Genomic DNA, 19,889 nt, shown 5'->3' with positions numbered 1-19,889 from the left:
TCTTTGAGTTATATAGGTATTTAGGACAGCACAAAGTGTTAGCTATGAATACTATTTTTGTTTTTATTGGCATTTGTCTCTTTTCTGGATCTCCCAGTACAGATGGCCCTGATCCTGGTTTACCCTTCAGAATCCAGCTGCCCTCACCTCAAAACCATGGTAATTAGGACCTAGAAAATATGCTTTGACCATGTGACTCTTCTATAAGGCTCCCCAAACCCCTCCTGGAAAGTCAGTGCTCTGGGTGGGGCAGAGGCTGGAGCCCCTGTGTCCCTCCTCCTTAGCCTCAGGTCACACCTGGATCTCCAGCTGCTGCACCACCTGCATCTGCACCCGGCACTGGGCCGTGCTCCGGTCATCCAGGGCATGCTCTGTGTTGAGGTGTCTTCAGGAGGAGGAGAGGGCGGAGAAGAGATAGTTGGCCCTGTGTTTCCTGCTGTCACCACCCTCCCATCCCGTCCTCTAAGCCCGCCCACGGCCTGGAAAGCAGACAGACCAAGAGATACAAAGAAGGGAAAGGGGTGGGGAAAAAAACAGGGCAAAGGAGGAAGCCGCCTTCTCGTCACCCTCCTTTGATGTCTTTGCTAAAATCCCAGCTACAGAGAGATCTAATTGCAAATGAACTAATTAAGTAAACCTCTGACGAAGCGTGAAAACAATTTGTTTGACCCTGATGCTGCAAGGGTCTGGGAGACAGCGGAGTTAATCAGTCAGTGACAGAGCCTGGCACGGCTGTGGCAGCTGGCCGCCTGCTGCCAGCCGCCTGTCCGCCTCCCGCCCTGCATGTCTACCGGCCAGGCCTGTCACCAGGCCATCACTCTTGGGGGCTGAGTCTTGGGGGAGGGCAGTGGAAGGGAGTCCTCTCCTCCTCACGCCCCTACCTCGATGGGCTATGCGGCCTGAGAATGGGGTAGGGAGGCTGCAGGCCCAGCAATATAGGCTCGGCAGGTGGGCAGTAGTGATGGGGAACTGATGGGGCAGAGAAGGAACTAGGTCCCCTCAGGGGAGGACAATAAGACAGCTGGTGGCTGAAGGCCAAAGGAGGGGCGGGCTGGGGTGAAGGGCCCTGTGGAAAGGCTGCTGAATGGGGGGAAGGCTGAGAGCAAAGGAAAGTGGGGGTGACACCTACTTGATAAACTGGCCCAGGTCTTCGCACAGGGTCTCACAGCCAGGCCACTTGCACTCTCCGTGTCCATAGAGGGGGTGGGAGCCAGGCGTCTCCTCGTGGGAGGAGCTGGGAGAAGCGGGGGAGGTGGTGGTCAGGGGCCCTGAAGACCCCAGCAGCCCTGGGTCCGGCCCAGCCCCAGCTCTCCTGCTGGTGATGTTTCTATCCCTAACAGGTTTCGCAGAGGCCTAGCATATTTTTGTGTGCCCTGGGAGAGGGGTAAATTCCAGATCCCTAAACTCCACCCCTCCCTCCCAGCCTCCGCCATGTGTGCCATCCCTAGGAGCCCAGGTGTGCCCTTGAGAAGGTCTGCAGTGCCTCCTCCCAGCTTGGGCCCCGTACCTGTCTCTCCGAGGTGTGAGCACAGTGGGCTGTCCATTGGGCAAGGTGTGGTGGGAGAGCGGGGGCGAGACTTTGGGGGGGGCGGCAAACGAGGTAGCGGTGGTGGCCGTGCCAGTGAGGTCCAGCCCCTCCTGCTTGACGCTGTCCTCGGGGGGCTGCCCGGGGGCACCCTCACCCTTCCATAGCTGGGGCAGGTCCGTGGGGCACACGGCTGCTGTGGGGGAGAGAGAGAGGGAGGCGGGAGGCTGGCCGGGCCTCAGGAACACAGGGGCTTCTCCACCTTACCCCTAGGGCAGGGGCTGCCAGCCCTTGGGTAGAGCAAGGGCTGTGGGGCTGGGCTTGGGGTCTGGGGGTGAGTCACTCACCTTGTGGGAGGGCCTGGAGGGGCCCCGAGGCTTGGTTGGGCTGCAGGCTGACCAGCCCCTGTCTCTGCAGGTTGAGCAGGTGCTGCTGCTGCAGCTGTTGCATTTGCAGGAGCTGCTGCTGGAAGGCCAGCTGCTTGTTCCCCAGTGCCTGGTGGGGGGCCCGAGGGGGCGGGCAGAGAGGGGTGCCATCAGGCTCAGGTGTGCCATCTGGCCCCCACCCTGCGGCTACCCCTTCCCAGGGCCTCTCAGCCCCCGGCGCTGTCGGTGCAGTGTCCGAAGCTGCAGCTTCTCTGCTCCCGGCCCAGCTTCCATAGGGCTGCATGCCTCCTCGCAGTAAACACACGCATGCACGCACGCACGCGCGCACACACACAGCCAGACCCAGACGCGCAGCACTATGCCTCCCTGCTCCCGCCTCCCTCCTTCCGCTGCTTAGCGGCAGGCTCTAGCTCCCCGCGCCGCAGCTGTGCATGCCTGGGGAAGGGGGGCTCTCATCACAATGATCAATGAGCCTGTCAGAATCCGGGGGCCACTCCCGCCTGGCAGGCACCCTGCCCACATGCCAGGGGTGCCCCCCTTCTGCTCTGAGGCGGGGGCCTTCTTCCCTCCAGCTCATCTCCTCTCTTGCTTCTTAGATACAGAGAATCAAGGAGTCTGACGAGACTTTAAAAGATCAGCATCAGTGGGTCAGCAGGACCCAGTCAATGACAGTCATCCCTCTCGGTGGGGGAGGGGGGGCTCTCGCACTCACACTTGTTCACTAGCTAGCTCTGAGTCGCACACAGGCAAGTGTTCTCTTGATCTCTTGGTCTGTGCCCACCCCTCGCCCCCCAAAGTCAGTTCTTCACACAGGCACTGACAAGTAGGCCTGTCAGCAAGTCTTTTCTGAGTCCCAGGAGCCAAGCCTGTCCTGGGTGCTTAGGAGGCAGGGATGTCTCTACCTGCCCATCTGCCCTGGGGGTTTGGTGCGGTAGGGGCTGGCTAGTCAATAAAACCAGCCTAGAAATAATGCAGAGAATGAAGCAATTCCCAGATCCTTGAGGGAGAGGTTGAGGAGTTGGGGAATGACTGGGCGTCAGCAGGGCATCCTGCTGGGAAGGGGCAACTCAGAGCTCAGCTGTGGTCTGACTAGCGGGAGGGAGTCACATGTTTGGGACAAGTGGGGGGAGGGCGGCAGGGCCCGGTATGGAAGCTGGATGGGGCAGGTGGTACAGGCTGGAGAGAGCAGGGCTGATTAACAAGAAGCGATGGAAGTTGGGGCAGCGCTGGGGGAGGAGGCAAGTGGTGTGCTGGAAAACCAAAACATTCCCTAGACCTGAGTGGAGGACCGAGGTCTGGGTCACTAAGAGACAAGTGGGTAGGAAGAGGGCATGACGGCAGGTCAGCTGGTCATGAGTGTGGACCATCTGATACTCATACACCTGTCTACACATATGGGCACAGAGACAACACAGGGCTCTGTCTTCCCGCTCTCGTTAATCCAACACAAGGTAAGGAGAGAAAGTCTGAATGGGGATGAGGGGAGATGGAAAATTGTGAGCTCCCATCCCTACTTCTCCCATGTTCTCTGATCCCCTCCTCCAGCCTTTCCCTGACTGTTCCACCTTGGAACTCCCAGCCTCTGACTGGGAGAGGGCTGCAGGTGACGGGGTAGGTCTGCCTGAGCCCCTTACCTCTTTGGGTTGCTGCTTCCCAGCCTGCTGTTGAGTGAGGAGCTGCAAGTGGAGCTGCTCTTGCTGCTTCTTGTAATATTCCTGCAGCTGGGGGGAGGGGTGGGTGGTGGGAGGCCGGAGTGGGTGTGGGTTACCTCGGGTGGCAGATTGCTGACCCCAGAGCAACCCCAACCCTATGGTAACTGGGCTCTTGGAGGCAGGAGTGGGGAGTCTTACTGGGGCAGTGGGACGGATGGCCCCACAGGGAGATGTCTGTTCAGTACACCTTGCCCTTCCCTGGGGTTCTGGAGTAGAGGTGGGGCCAACACCACGGAGGGAGTGTGGAGGGGCTGCTGTGGGAGAGGCCTGATCTCTGACCTCCCCCAGCTGCCCTGGAGGAATGCCGGTCAGTCTGGCCTGAGCAGTCTCTCTGGTTTCTACCACTCAGTGATGTTAGTAGTAAACAGGATGGGAGGGAGGAGGCGCAGTGCCTACCGACCCCCAAGTCCCCCCTATTTGCCAGCTGCCCTGGGGCCAGACTCACCTGCTGGAGCATGAGTGCTTGTTGCTGCTGGAGCAAGGCCTGCAGCTGTGGGGGTGACAGAATCTGTTGCATCTGTTGCGGGGTAAGCATCTGCGGCGACATCATGGCCACTGACACAGGAACCTGTGGGATTTGGCCCTGTTAGCCTGCTCACCTCAACTCCACCCCATGAAGGGCATGCACCCAAAGCCCCAATCACATTATAGCTTATTGGGACTCCAGAAACTGCCTGAGATCAAATTCTGGTTCTGCCACCAACTGAATGTCTTTGGATAAGTGACTTACCTCCCTGTTCTCTGCTTTCTTTTCTCCAAAATGGAAGCAGCAATAGTGCCTGACTTTTAACGTTTTCACGAGGACTAGTGAGTTAACACTGAGAACAGAGCCTGGCATACGGCAAGTGGTCATGAGGGCTGCCTATTATTTGAGATGTGCTATCTTAGGTACCGGAAGATTAGACTATAGTGACACTGGTCAGTAGAACCCATGCTCTGGTGGGGTCTCCCCCAGTGATGGGAAGACAGCAGCTAGCCATTCTTAACTCTTGCTCTGTCTCTTCTGAGACACGATGAGGTGGGCCCGGCCATGAGGACAGCCTACAGCCATGGGGAGAATTCAAAAAGTGGCCCACATGGCAGGAGGCCCTGTACTTTGGCCCTACTTAGATACATGTCACATACTCCAGCACACCTGTCCAGATGGCATACACAGAGGCCCAGAGAGCACTGAGGGTGCCATCGTTGGTGTATATGTGTATAAGTCTTCAGCAGGGTGGAAAGAAAGGCAGGGAGTTAAGAAGCAGGCTTCTGCTCCTAGCTCTGCAATGAACTTTCTGTGTGACCCCCTGGCAAGTCACTTGCCCTCTCTGGAGTATCAGTTTCCTCAAACAACAAACAGGGATTGGATTATAAGAGGTGACTCCTTCCAGCTAGAGCAGCTTTTTGTCCCCCGCCCTGGGTTAGGCCTCTACAGGAGGCTCAGAGAATCTAGCTACAGGGAAAAGGTGCATGGAAGAGCAGTAACATCATCCTCTTCCCAGCCCTATCTCCCCTGTAACCCCCAGGCTTGTGCGGTCATAGCCAGGGAAGCCCAAGTTGCAACACTGCCTTATCCCTATTTTAGTAGGACAGGGGCTATCCGCCGCCCCCACCACAAGGGTGCACAAGACTCTAATCTTCTTCTCACTCCCAGGCCCTACCTAGCAGAGTGCCCGGCACACAGCAGGTACTCGCTATGTTTATTCCCCTGAGCTCAAATACCTTTCCCAGCAGATTGGAGGCCCCTCTGCCAGCTCTGGGGTGTGAAAGGAGGGGTACAGGGCGGTCCAATCAGAGAAAGTGTCCTGCAGGGACTTGTCTTGAGCAGGATGTGACAGGTTAGGTCCCCAGGGAACTCATGGCCCCTGTCACCTTCCCTCAGCCCCATGGGTAGGGCAGAGGAGGAGGAGTTGGTTCCTTCCAGGATCCTAGCAGTGGCAGGACTCAGCCTCAAGCCGCCAATTAGGGGATCCCCAGGCAGAGGAGCAGCTGGGGAGGTGTGGTGAAATGAATCCAGGGATATGGGAAGTCCCATTGCCTCCATCTCTTCTCGCCCAGCTAGAGACTGAGCCCAGCCCTGGGTTTTCCCCTTTTCCCCCAGGTGTCTCTGTGCACACATCTCTGGGAGGGGCACTGCCTGGCTCTTTAGCCATGGCCATCTGAGGGAAGGACGGCTCCCAGGGGCCTCTATCAAAGAGCCTCAAGTGGCAGGATTGGGACTTAAGCCCAGGTCTGTGTACAACACAGTTCCCGGTGCTTCCATGTCCCACACTGCCTGCCCCACCCTGGAGCAGGTCTTAAGAAAGGTTCCGGAGTATGTGTGGAAACTGAACCATCCAGGAAACCGAAGGGTTGATGAGGCTGGAAATCCCAGAGGCCAACCTCCCTCTTTACACTGTATCAGAGGAGACTCTGGAAAGCCAGGCGGCAGGTGTTTTCTGGTCCTCACTCTTTGAAGGGCTAGGGGAGGGGGCAGACAGTGGCACAGACTCACCACCCTTGCAGAGAAAACCTCTGTGTCCCTTGTCAGGTAACTCCCGAGGCAGCTGGGCCAGTCAGTGCCTTTTCTTTCCTCCTCCCATGAGGGTGCCCAGCATGGTGGTACTGAGCTCAGAGACCTGGATTTCTGAGTCAGGTGACCTAGGTTCTCGTCCTTGACACTGACTATTCTTTGAAATCACCAAGCCTCACTTTCTCCATCTGCTAACTGGGGTATGGAACACCTGTAAGCTCAGCCTCACGTAACCCCACAAAAAGCTGTGGTTGACTGTGGATTATCCGCCAGGCACTTGGCTAAGCCCTTAATGAGTATGATCTCCCTGAAGCTTCGCAGCAACCCTGGGAGGAGGGTAGCATCACCGTTACCATTTTGCAGATGAAAAAAACTGAAGCCTAAAGAAGTTAAACCATCTTCCCTACCATCAAAGGGACAAGGGGAGAAGAGGTGAGTGTAAGTGATTTGTACGCCATTAAATTCTATACAAATGTAAAGAAAACTACTTTTTAAAACATTCTCAATTTTCCTTTTCCCCTCTTTCCTCTTCTCCTCCTTTCCCTCTCCCTTCTTCATCATTGCACCTCAGGTACACTCCAGGGGCCCCAGAGGGCACTGGGTGGCAAAGGTCACTGAAGACAAAAGCACTGGGCCTCCCACTCTCATCACAGCAAGAGCTGCCCCAGAGATGGACTCAGCCCAGAGCAGGTGAGACTGACACCAGACACCCAGATCTTTCCAGGCACCAGTGAGTCACTGTGAGTGGCATGCAAGAAAGGATGTGGCATTTCCTTCCTTGGGGCTTTCCTACTTGGAGCCAGGGGAATGGAAGAGATGACCTTGGAAGGCCTCTTTGGACCCTACTGTTCCTGCCAAATGGCCTAACAACTGGCTGGAGAGGCGGCTGCAGAGATGGGTCTGGATGGACTACCTTGAGTATACTTGTCTCTAAAGTGGCCCAATGGGGTCAAGATAGGTCAGCAAGGTGGCTGCCACATGCTGATCTCCTAAGTTGGCTGACCCATCCACCTCTCCCCCGCACCCCGATACCCCTTGAGGTTCTGAACACTATGAGTTAGAGCTCCCTTGATGTCCTACTGACCCCTTACCAGGCCAGGATGTGTCAGGATGGGCACTGTGAGCTAGTCAGCTCAGCAATGGCCGTGAGCCACCATCTGGAGAGTGGCCAGGGTCACTACGTGCTTACTAAAGTCCTGGCAATGTGAGCTCTGGGCTAAATGCTGACAGCTGCCTCCAGCCCCCCCGCACCCCCCTACCCCCAGGGGCTCTGCTCAGGCCTGGAGCCCTCTGCCCACCATGAATACAGTGTGCTGGGCTGGACTGCCTGATGGGGAAGAACAAGGATGGTATTTGAGTGACATAGAGGAAGCTGATTTGGGGGCTGAGGGTTAGGATGGATGCAGCTTGGTGCCAATCAAGGACCCAAACTCAGTCTCTTAAGTATGGGGTCTGGGGTCCCTGGGAGAGTGTGGAGACTAGGCCCGAGCTTAGTTTAGGTTAAACTCCCTTGCGTGTGACCAGAAGGAAGTCCTTACTTCAGCAAAAAAGATCATGGTGGGACAACAAGAACTTCTACAAATACCAGAAGGTTTAGCCTTAGGGGGGCTCAGAAGATGAGACAAAAGCTGAGCAGAGATAGGGGGCCTGGTCTCATCCTCCATCCGCCCAGACTCCCAGCTACCTGTGCTGCCTTCTGTGACTGCCCTCTCCCTGCCAGGGGTCCAGGCCTGAGCACAAACCAAGCAATTTCAAGGCCAGAGGTGGAGACTGATATGGTTTTAGAAACTCTTCTGAAGCTGGCTCTAGGAGAGGGACGGTGAACACGGCTGGGAGGTGAGTGGGCAGGAAATCTCACCTTGAGCAGGGGAGCAGAGTAGTGTCCTATGGGGGCCCCTGGGAAGGGGCTGCCACTAATCTCCCTTCAGTACGCATTTCACTCAAGCGCCAAATCAACAAAGTCCACTTTTCTACTCACTCTCCCTATCACCCCACAGGCCTTGAGCTAGCAGGAGAGTTATTTCTCGGCCCTAGACCCCACTGGGAGACAGAAGCCCCGCCTCCTTGGAGATTGTGAACTTGAGGGTGGGAATGAAAGGCGAAGAAGGTATCAAGGGTTGGAGGAGAAGGATCAAGAGCCAGGGCTCCAGACTCCAAGGAGGTTCAGACGTGGCCCCAAGAACCCCCACCACCCTGAGCCCAGAGGGTCATCCAGCCAGGGCTCTTTCCTTATGGACGACTGGTGTTCACTGCTGTGCTAAGCGCCTGGCAACGTCATGGTGTGGGTATTAAAGTGTGAGTTCTGGAAGTTAGCTGATTGGGTTCAAATCCTGGCTCTGCCCATCATTAGCTGTGTGACTCTGGACAGGATGCTTAACCCCTCTGGGCCTCAGTTTCCTCATCTGCAAGATAAAGCTAATGACAGCATCTACATCATAGAACTGTGAGGATAAAATGAGATGAGACTTGTAAAGCACTTAGAGCCTGCCCCTGTAAACACTATGTAAGTGTCAGCTGTTAGTTTAGCAAGTACTTGTTGAATGAGTCAATGAATCGATCGCTGGGAGGTAAGGAGCCAAAAAGAAAGAAGGCTTGAGAAAAGAATCATTTTATCTGTCCCTCTGACCAAAACCTCTGCCTCTCATTCTAGGTCATCCAGGGACCTCACTCACTTTAGGGGCGGGTCTCCTGAGGAAGATTCCACAGCCTCCCTTCTTTTCTCATTATTTCAGATCTCCTACCCCTCACAGCCAGCTGCAAAGTCCTTCCTGATGCCTGACCTCGGTCTTTCTGACTCCCATCGAGCTCCTTTTTTCTGCTTTGGGTCAGCAGGCCCTTCCCTTTCTGGGTTGGGGGAACACAAATGTTCCCCAGCCTACCCCTCCCTGTTCTTAGAAGGGGTACTAAGCTGGGCTCAGGGTGGGGAGGATTAAGAAGAGCAGCCTGAGGGCAATTTCAGACCCAGGGAGTATGTTTGGGGGGTGGTCCCTAATTCAAGGAGACCCAGTCCTGACACCACATGGGCGTGAGAACTTTTTCTTCTTCTCATTACTGGCTTTCTAGATTTTGTCCTCCCCTCCCCCACCCAGGCCACCATTCCTAGTCCAGCTCCTCCCCCTTGAGGGCTGTCTCATTAGGTTTGAGACTTTTAAAAGAGGGCTACTGCTAAGGTCACATAACTGTCAGACACCTTGAACTTCTTCAAAGCGCTTTCTGAACATAAGCTTGTTTTACACAAAACCCAGTCCTGGGTCCTCCTCTGGGCACCCCGTACCCCATCCCGCCCTCCACACTTCCCTCAGCACCCCGCCCCGCCAGACTCCAGAGCTTCGCGCTCAGGATCGTGTTCAGCCTTCCTCCCTTAGATAAACTTCCTTTCAAAGCCCCGCTTAATCCTCTCCCCAATTCCAAGCCTCCCCCGCTGCTATGGGGAGGGGTGGGGGGAGCTAGGAAGCTTGGCTGTTGGGCCAAGGAAGAGTGGGGGAAGGGGGGGCGCTGCCCGAGTGGTGACCCACCCCAGACTCAGACAGCGATTCTCCCAAGTTCTTTGTGACACAAAAGGTAAACAGAAGGCCTGGCTTACCCCCGCCCACCCCCCACAGATCTCCCCTCCCCCAATCAGCCAGATGGGCAGGCAGGCTGGGGGGAAGGGAGAGGGGGAAAAAGGGGCAGATTGTGCAAAGGAAAACAAAAGAGACAGAGAGACATCAAGAGACAGGAAACACAGGGAGACAGAGAGAATCGGTGGGTGAGAGGGGGAGATGTGGTGACCTCAACAACAGAGAGAGCCTGGGAAGGGAGGAGAGTGGGCTAGGCTGAGTGACCACACTGGGATGGAGAAACAGAAACCTGAGAAGTGACCCTGAGGCCAAGGAAGAGGAAGCCAGTAGAGGGACAGAGGCAGAATGAACAGAGCACAGATGCGAACTCAGAGACAAAGAGGCCAAGCGGAGGAAGGCCTGAGGGGTCAGGTGGAGATGAGAGAGAAAGTGGACACTTCTTCACTCCACCCCTAACAGTGACTGCATTTCTCTCTGGACAGCTGTCCACTTTCTGGCACTGGGGGCTGGCCAGAGCAATTCTCCAAGTGGCCCTTCCCCTCCCTTGGTTTGCCAAGCCCACCTTCCGACCTGGCCCCAGTCCAGCCCAGCCAGCCCAGCCCAGAGGGGTGCCCTTCTCCTCACCTGCACGGCAGAAGCCGACTGCTTGCTGTCATTGTTCCCTGGGGAGCTCAGGCCTGAGGCCTGCTGTAGCAGGAACTGCCGGGCCACCTGGAGAGCCTGCAAGACAGGGTGAGTCAGCGTGCCTGCCCTGTAACTGTGGGCTACAAGTCAGTACAGACCCAGGATTCAGGGAGAGTCTGAGGCAGTACGGGGGAGGAAGTCAGGGTAAGGTGGAAGGTCCTGGGGGTGAGAGTCATAGGGTCCACTTGGGCTTGCGGGTAAGGATCAAGATAGGAGTCACTGAGGAGCTGTTAGGGTCTGGGGATGACAGCTTGTAGGGACTTACTGTGGGACCTGGTGAGGTCTGCTGTCCTCTTTGGGGGTAGCAAATGGACGGGTCCATGGTCAAACAATGGGGTGGACTCAAGACATTAATCATAGGTACTATTTATCAAGCATCTACTATGTGTCAGGCAGGAAAAACTATCCTCTTCCCTTCAAGTTCTTCCAGCTGGACTAATAACCAAATTAATACAAGACAGGAGAGAGCAGGAGAAAACACGTTGAAGAACAGAGTAGCTGGCCAACATGGTAGAAGTCATCACTTAAATACCTCCCTCAGCTAAAGAACAAAAGATGTTGGGGGTGGAGAGTCATTTACAGGAGGTTACCAGGAAAAGCACAGTAAATAAGGATAAGGTTGTTATGCAGATTTAAGCCCAAACCCTCTCTACAGATAGCAAAGGCAGCCCTGCTCCAGTGAGGGAGACACCCTTACAAATGGAGATCTCCCTCACACATGCAAATACATCTTTTACAAAGGGTACTTCCTACTTGGTTTTCAGAGCCAGGTCTGCTGTTTCTTAAAATTAATCAGCCTAAAATAATCTCTATCTCAAAGTGGCATATTTTGGGGTGGCTAACTCTGCTCCCTTTCACAGATAAAAATCTCATTTACTCCTGTCCTGGGGGGGCTGTGAGGTAGGGATTATCAGCCCCATTTTGCAGATGAGGGAACTGTCCCCAGGAGGTTAAGTAACTTGCCTAAGATCACACAGCTAGGAGGTGTCAGAGCCAGGATTTGAGCCCAGGAAGCACAGCTCCAAAGCCATCTGCCTTACTAGATGGCCAGTCTGGGGGCTAAGCGAGTAACAATCACTTGGAATCAGAGCACACAGGTGGTGAGGGTGGAGTCACAGGGTCTGGGCGCTGGCTTTCTGAGGTCAGGGGGTCTAGGTTCAGGGCCTTGTGGCCCTGGGGGAATTCAATCAAGTCCTGAAGGGGGAGTGTGAACTATCACTTCAGCTATAAGTGGTGGTCTGGGCTTGGAGGTCAGGGTGGCTTGGACTGGACTCTGAGCCAGGGTCACCGGAGTGGTAAGTGTATGGCATCTGCAGGAGGAGCAGTGAACTTGAGAGGCGAGTGGATGGGCTGTGAGAGGTCAGGTAGGAGAGAGGGGTCAAGGAGGCCTCGGAAGTTCTTTATAAGGTCAGCTCAGCCATGCATCGCCCAACTCCAGGGTCAGTGAGGGGCTCAGAGGTAGGGGATGTGGGGACCTGTCCCCAATCCACATTCCAGGAGTGCAAAACCCATCTGCCTCCAGATTCCTCAGAGACCTCCTTGGGAGCTAGAACAGTTACATCCAGGCCTATGACAAGGGCTCTGGCATCAGGCGGACCTGGGTTTGAATCCCAGTATGATTACCAGCAGTGTGATCTTGAAATGAGTTGTTCTATCTCTGCATTTCAGTCTCCCGATCTGAAAAACTGGGACACTACCCACTTCTGAAACACTGTGGGGATTAAAGGACCAATGCTTGGCATTTAGTTGACATTCGCAGAATATCTGTCCCTTTCCTTCTCATGAATCTCTCAAGAGTTTCCCCCTCGCCTCCTTCAGTCTTTCTTAACACAGCCTCCTGCCTGGCGCACCTATTATATGGCACGAGCCTGCCTGTGGCTCACTAGCTTCTGTCCACACATACCTGTTTGTTCTCATATGGACCTCTATTCTTCTATTCCGTCACAAGCACCATCAGACAAAACCTTGTACGGTGGAATACAGATGCACTCATATACACTGCCCCCTGCAAACACTTCTGGAGCGCCCACTGTGTACCAAGCCTATACACACCTCCCTTCGAAGCCGTTTCATCGCCAGCATTGAGCAGCTGCACCTTCCCTGAGGCCGAAATACAGTTTACCTTAGGATGGTATCTAAATACACACTGGTGTATCTATGGGAACGCATCCCCAGGCAAACTTGGAGTTCAGATGGGCATGCTCACCAGCCCCCCAGATCCTATGTCTCCCCCACCCCTTCTCTCTTTTCCTGGACCTTATACCCTGGAGCAGTGGCCTGGGGTTTCTCCTCTTCAAGATTCACTTCAGAAAGTAGAAGTCTGACCCTTTCGAGTCAAAGGCTCTGAGAGGCTGTATAAAGGGGTAAGAGGGTGGGGAGAAGGGAGGTAACCAGGTGGTCATCAGGAAAGACCTCCTCCAGGTAGGTGGACGGTAGAGGGGTGAGAGGTCAGGGGACAAGGTAAGGAAGAGGATGGTTTGGAGGAGCTGGCCAGCATGAACAAGCCAGAGGAGACATTGGTCAGGGTGGAGAGATGAAGCACCGGGCTCCCTGGTGGGGAGAAAGGAGCAGCTGGGGGAGTTTCCAGGGGGAGCTGGGGGTGCCACATGCCGGCTTCTGGTGGAGCGGCTGGCCTGGGAGTTGGATTTACTCCCCTCTGAGTCTCTCACTTTGTGGTCCCCTGAAGCATGAAATTACAAGATTTACAGAAAAAAAATGACATGGGTTTGCAATCTCATTCCTGAGAGCTCCCTGTGACAGGCCCTTCGCTCCCCCTCCTCTTGACCTCCCCTTTAGGCCAGATGAGAGAGCCATGTAAAACCCCAGGCCTGGCCAAGGCTGTCTCTTTCTCTGACTTCCCACACTCTCCACTCATTCTTTCATTCTTCCTTAACATTTACTGAGCACTTGCTGTGTGCTGGGGACCATGCTAGGTGCTGGGGATACACAGAGAAACAGCCCATGGCCCTTCCCACCAGGGCTCACAGCTTAGGTGCTGTTATAACAGTCGCCTGTCAGAGACTTAAGTGGAGTGGGCTCTGGGCACCAGAGCCTAGAGAAGGGCCTCCTCTGCCTGGGGAAGTCTGGGAAGGCCTTCCAGAGGAGGTGGCAGCACTGCCAAGTGTCCTAAAGGGCAAGTTTATCAGGTAGACAAGGAGGTTAACAGTGTTCAAGGCACAGTGACTCCCTCCCCCACAGAGGAGTGAAATGGCTCAGAAAGTCCAGGGACCTTGACACCATTCCCAGGGCAGAAAATCGAGTTGTGTTGGCGGCAGTAGTAGGAGAAGCTAGAGGACCCCACAGGGACCGTCAGGTCATTTGGGTCTGAACTCTTCCAGGCATTTCACTCAGTCATGTTCATGGCCACCTACCACTTTTAGCCCCGTGATGAGAAGAGATGGGGAGGTGACGGTAGACAACACAAGGTCATTTTGTGTAATTTGTTTACAGCCCAACCCTGACCCAATCTAGGGTGATTTCAGTACATCTAAAAATCACCCCGTAGGTATGCAGGGGTGGGGATGATGGGCAGACCCTGGGCTCGGGGTCTAAGCTCTTCTCTCAGGATGGCCTGGAAATGTTACTGACTGCTCAGTGCACTGCAGTGCTGATCTGTTCTCCATTCCCAACCACCATCCTGTCTGTCTGCACATCCAGACTCCCAGCCAGGGACAGTACTCTGGGAGCCAGGGGCCCCTCCAGCCTTGGATGCCCTCTAGGTGGTCACCCAAGGGATCAGATAGGTCTGAGTCTTTCTAAAGCCATATTCTAGTCACATCTACCACTCTGAAGCACAAGGTCTCAGTGTCTCCACTGGCTGCTGACACAGGAGCCTGATACATCACTGGACTGCCCACCCCTGAGAGATGATGGCCCCCGCACTCTGACAGATCCAGCCGCATTTTCTCTGAAGATGCCGACCAGATCGTAGCCTCCTTGGAACAGAGATGGCAAATGTATCTGTGAGCCCCGGCCCCGGGCACCACACACAGCAAACACTCTCATGAGTCACTTAGTCAAGGCTGAACATGGGAGCCAGGCACAGGCTGATACAGAGTTTAGGAGCTAGTATTTGGATAGTGCCTGGCAGTTTTCAAAGCATTTCTATAAACATTTAGCTGAAGCTTCACAACCTTGAGCTAGGTAGGACAGGGGTCACTGTCTCCATCATAGAGGCAAAGAAACTGAGACCTAAGGTCCCAGGCCAGGAAGTGGGGTCCAGACACCTGACTGTCCAGCCCCCTTCACCCCAATCTTATGTGCTTTCAGTGGTCTGGGTGTGAACGGAAGGTGAGGCTGGTTGAGGCGGGGAGAGAAGATCAAGAAAGGAATCTCTACGAGAAAGATAGGTTCCATTTCCCTTCCCTGGGAGCCACAGATACTCAAATATGGCCTTGGGTGGGAAAAGGCATTTAGAATCCCACGGGGGAAGAAGCCACCATGGAAAACCTCAGAGGAGGGAGGGATAGATGGCGGCTTGGGGCAGAATGAAAAACTGGGACCCATTTGGCCCCTTCTTCCACCTCTTGGGCTGAAAACCAAATACCCAGCTCTGTGGTTGAAGAGTAAAGTCTCATTTTCCTTTGAGAGACAGTACTGGTCTATTCAGGGCACGGTCCCTGGGCAAAGCAATCTGGATCCAAATCCTGGCTCCACCATATATTGAGTGACCCTGGGTAAGTCACTTCACTTTTCTGCGCCCCAGTTTCCTCCTCTGCAAAATAGGAATAACCCTGCACTTAGCTCACAGGGTTGTTGTGAAGAGTATATGGGACAATGCAGTGCCTAGCACCCAGTGGGTCCCGAATGGATAGTAACTATTGTCATTTATTAATCCGTTACCTTCCCAGGCAGTTCTTGGTCACTTTTCCTGTCACCCAGAAGAACTTGCTACCAAACCCTCTTCTAGCCTATACCCACCCCCATTCCCCCTCAAGCCTAAGAACTCAGTCTCGCTAATGAAGCTGAACTCTCCTCCCCCCATCGCCCATTCAGAAGTCATTAGCAGGATCTCCACAATTAGGAACAAATGGCTTATAACGGATGGCATCCAGGGAGGGTGGCTGGGACAGAGGGGAATGAAGCTGGAGTTCTGAGGGCAACAGGGAGTGGCTATGAAAAGAAAAACAAGTCTTGGGGCAGTAGGGTCTGTCATCTGCAGTATGAGACCATCCCCCAATTTCTGTCTGAGAATTCAGGTGGGAGAGGCAAGCATCCTCTCCACGGAAGCCAGGTACAGAGCTATTTACTGACTCTTTCCCCGACTGGAGGATTCTAAATCTATGCGGGGGTCCCAGCCTAACTCTGTGTTTGGGAGGGCAGGGATGTGGTTGGCACTCAGGAAGCTCAGCTTGAAAGGCTGAGCTCTGAGGATGGAGAAGCAGACTCACACAGACCACAGGCCTGGTGAGCTGGAAGTGTTACAGGGAATTTAGTCGTATTTTCCAAATTGCTGGTCATGATCTAATGGTGGGTCATAGTGTCAATTTAGTGGGTCAAAAACACACACACACACACACACACACACACACAAATACACAACCACATACACACATATTTAAAAAATTAGAATCACTAGATGAGCATAAGTATTATTGCATGAAACTGTATGTGCTAGGGCTCCAAGTAAAATATATTTATTACTGTAGTTCTCAAGTGAAGTTTATGAAGTACTGATTTAGTTCACTGTATAGATGAGAAAATGGAGATTTAGAGGGGCAGTGACATGCCCAGAGTCACACAGTGGCAGAAGCAGAACCTGAACTCTCGGCCTGACATAGGGCTCTGTACAGGAAAGAAAAACCAGAAGTTGGCCAGGCAGGATGGAGGACCCCCTAGCAAATGCTGGTGTCATTTGGACTGTGGCGAGAAGCAGCCAAAATAAACAAACTCCAAACTTATTTTGTCTGCACCTAGCTAACTTTGGCAAAATTGGGATCTAAACTGTCTTGATAATTTCAACTAGGGGCTGGCTAGATTTAAGGGGAGGGGCACTAGGAGGGTGTTTGGGGGTGCTAGCCCATACCAAACCTGAAAAGCGCTCCCAGGAGAGCCTAACATCTGTGGCCCCCCCAGGGCCACACTATGACTTTCTATTCGTTTATCAATAATTTAGCAAGTATTTATGAAGCCCCATAAAGCAGCGGCACTGTACTAGACACTGGGTATGTGGCATATTTTCTTTAACGGGGCTCACATTCTCATGAGATGAGACAAACACTAAAACAAAGAGACAAGCAAGCTATGAGATAGTGGTTAAGCATGAGGCTGGCTGGCTTTTTGGATTGTGTGGCCAGGGAAGGCCTCTCCAAGAAGACACTTAGAATGAGGAGGCTACTCTTCCAGGAAGAAAGAGCAGGTGCAAGAGTCCTGAGGCAGATTAAGCTTGGCAGTGCATCATGAATGGTCGGTGTGGCGAGGTGGCCTGAGAAGAAGTCCTAGAGGTGCGAAGGAGCCAGATTACACAATGTTGTTGTTGTTTTTTTGTGTGTGTGTGTTTGTTTTTTTAAATTTCATTCTACAGTTGGGGAAAAAATGCTGGAGGATTTTAAGCACGTGAATATAAGGAATTAAGGAAATGATATAATCTATGAGGATAATACCTAACTCACAGCTAGTAAACAGTAGGTGCTGAATAAATACTTGTTGATTAGAATTAAACAGGAAACATCTCTTCATCTACTCCTTGAAATGTAACTCCTTTAGGGGGGACCAGAGAGTGGAGGGAAGGGGTGCAGGGAAAAAGGTCCAGTAGTCCCAACCACTGAGGGTGCTGACCACGGGGAGATCCAGGTTCTCTGCCAGCCAGGCTTTGTCCTCCAGCAGTGACATAAAAATGAAATTACACAGAGAAGGGGGGCAAAGAGAGTGGAGGAGTGGAGACCATAAAACCCCCGAAGTGATTCTACACCTTTCTCCCTTGGAAAAAAAAAAAAAAGCTTTTTGGAAAAGGCTGTAAATTTTTTTTACACCAACCTCGTAAAAATGACATTGGCGCATTCTCAAATTAGAACCATTAAAATGAAAACCAGCAACGCACAGATACAGACAAGCCCATGTGGGTGGGAGATGCATAGCCAGGATTCAGGGCCATTTCAGGAACCCCTTCTCGGCCAAGTGTCTTGGAAATGCTCCCTCTCTGCAAGGAGCAGCCTCTGCCGGCCTCAAGGTGAGAACACACAAATGAACCCAGCAGTACTGAAAAGGAAAAGGTGCTCCTCAGAGAAGCTCCTTTGGTCTCTCCCTTCTCAGTGGTGCACCCCTACCCCGCACTGTAGTGGCCCCAATCAAACGCAGTTTGGCTTTGCACCCAGAGCAGCCCTTTGGCCCATTTAGTCTCTTTGGGCCACAACCAGCTCTGTGGGGTTGCTGCGAAAGGAAGGGACCCTGGGAAGGAGCTGAAAGAGTGAGTACTGGGGTTCTGGTGGCAGCGCTGCACTTTCCATGGGTCGCTTCCCTCCCTCTCTGCCCCTACCTCCTAGAGGCAGGTGACTCCATCTGTGAAATTCTTCTGAAGCGGCAAGCAGGTATTGACAAAAGTCTGGGTTCAGAGCAACCATGAAACCAGCCACTACCATCACACTAGCCACTTCTGCAGGGGGCTCTAAGTGTAGGATTTAGAGTGGAGGCTATGGCATGCAATTCGCTTCCCTAGGACTCCCATGGGGTTTCTCAGAAGAAAGGTGCTCCCCTAGAAGAAACACTAGCTCATCCCCTGGGGGCAGGGGTGTGTGTGTGTGGGGGGGGGGCGGTGTGTGGCCCTGGGATGCTGCCTTCTCCACCTCAATCTTCATCATCTGAAGAGGAAACATTTAATCCCTCCTCTTTCCCCTGAATCTCCCCTCTGTCCCTAAACTTCTAATCAGTAAGGACAAGAACTCTGGCCTAAAAAGGAGATGAGAGCAAAAAAAAAAAAAAAAGCAGGGTCTCAGAATTCCATATCAAAAGAGAAGGCTGGTGGCAAACTAGGCTGGCTCTTTTTGGGGACCCCTTTCCCAGTCCTAGGTCCTCTCCTCTATATTCCCCTCTTCTCTCTTACTGGAACTCCCTCCTAGGGGAACTCCTCTTTTGGAAGCCACGGCCTTTGGCTGAATGACCTAGGAAGGGTACAAGGACTAGGGGGTGGGGGTGGGGTTGGTTAAGGCCCTCTCCCGGACACATCCTCTCACAACCCATCCCCACCATTCACCTGCCCCCTATTCCCAGGCAGAGGAGGGAGGAGCACTTTCTAAGCACTACCCCACAGCCGTTGGAAAGTAGAGGACTTCATTGATATGAAGTTTCTGGGTCTCCCCGCTGGGGAGTTAGGGGCCCCTACTCTACCTCCAAGCCGCCAGTACCTCCTGGGAAAGGCTCACTCTACAGGAAGTAAAGGAGTCCAGAAAGTGTGGGACCAGAATCTGGAGCAAGAGGGTGGGAGTCTGAAAGACTGAAGTGGGCCCCAGACCTCAGACTAAAGACAACTGTTGACAGTGTGTGTGTGCGCGTGTGTGTGCGCGCGCGTGTGCGTGTGCCTGTGCTAATTCATCTCTGAGGCTTCCCCTTCCAGCCCCATCCTGCTAAGTAGCTTGGGCAGAGGAGAGCCAGATGGGAGAGAAAAACAAAAGTCTCTTCCATTCTTCTTTTCCCCCTTGCCCAACTCCCTGACACCCCCCTCCATCTTTTTGGAGGGGGGTGAGTTGAAAGCCCATTAAAGTGCAGAGTCACCCCCCCCACCCCAACTCTTTTGAATCTCCTCACAGGATGTGAACAGGGTGGGATTTGCCCCTGGTTGCCACAGCAACTGCAGTGGGAGTTCCCAGACGCTAGGCAACCCTCCTGTGACCCTCACTGACCTGTCACCCCCACAACCCGAGGACAAAGAGAATGCTCACTCTAGAGGCCCAGGACGCCTTTCAGTGCAGCCGCCAGCAGCTCTGCCTGCCCCCACTGGGCCCACTCAGCCCTCCTGGCCCCAAGTCCAGTTCTCCTTCGCCAGAGCACCCACCCAGTCTAGCCCCCAAGACTTCCCCAGGCCCTCTATCTCACAAAAGCCGGCACACATTTCTCCCAGCCCTCACTGCCTCCCAACAGCCCAAAGGGTACTGTGCAGCCCCTGGGGACACTCCTACACACTGGGAACATTTTCATACAGGTGAAATCAGATTAGGATAAAATGCAAGGGCAACCTTCAAAGAAAAAAGCCATCAGAGGGGAAATATGGGGGAGGGGGCAATGAGAAAGGACTCTGCTTTGGTGAAGGAAGAGGACTGATGGGCAGCTGGAAATGTCTGCCGGGTCCAGGGTATTCTTTAGCAGCAGCTGGGGAATCACCAACTCCAGCTGGCCAACACAGTCCCAGCACAAAATAAGGTTTAATGCATGTCTGCTTAATGAATGTGTGCACCAAGGCCTACCACACTCCCCATACCTTCTTCTCAAGGTAGATTCTCCATGAGGGGCTGAGACTGGAGACTTAGTGAATGCCCCAAGGACAAAGTAAAGATACTGTGGCTCGGCCGCCCACCAATAAGGGGGTTGGGAGGAGGT

At 53.7% G+C, this 19,889-nt stretch overlaps 1 protein-coding gene across 4 annotated transcripts in view; it reads right to left on the bottom strand.

The window, feature by feature from the left end:
• Positions 1-19,889, bottom strand: part of FOXP4 (forkhead box P4) — a 42,857-nt gene that overhangs the window by 10,636 nt on the left and 12,332 nt on the right. For 2 of the 4 annotated variants that reach the window (XM_011354588.2, XM_011354591.2), the window contains 7 exons: positions 10,302-10,397; positions 4,069-4,191; positions 3,546-3,632; positions 1,873-2,020; positions 1,508-1,721; positions 1,130-1,234; positions 298-385 (listed from right to left, as the gene is read on the bottom strand). In XM_011354588.2, the coding sequence (XP_011352890.1) occupies positions 298-385; positions 1,130-1,234; positions 1,508-1,721; positions 1,873-2,020; positions 3,546-3,632; positions 4,069-4,191; positions 10,302-10,397 (861 nt within the window). The remainder of the gene's footprint in view (positions 1-297; positions 386-1,129; positions 1,235-1,507; positions 1,722-1,872; positions 2,021-3,545; positions 3,633-4,068; positions 4,192-10,301; positions 10,398-19,889) is intronic. The other 2 variants (XM_011354590.2, XM_011354592.2) reach the window with 1 other exon arrangement.

This window comes from Pteropus vampyrus, unplaced genomic scaffold (genome assembly GCF_000151845.1).
Source record: "Pteropus vampyrus isolate Shadow unplaced genomic scaffold, Pvam_2.0 Scaffold18, whole genome shotgun sequence".
NCBI lineage: Eukaryota > Metazoa > Chordata > Mammalia > Chiroptera > Pteropodidae > Pteropus > Pteropus vampyrus.
This window is presented reverse-complemented; position numbering and strand designations above follow the sequence as displayed.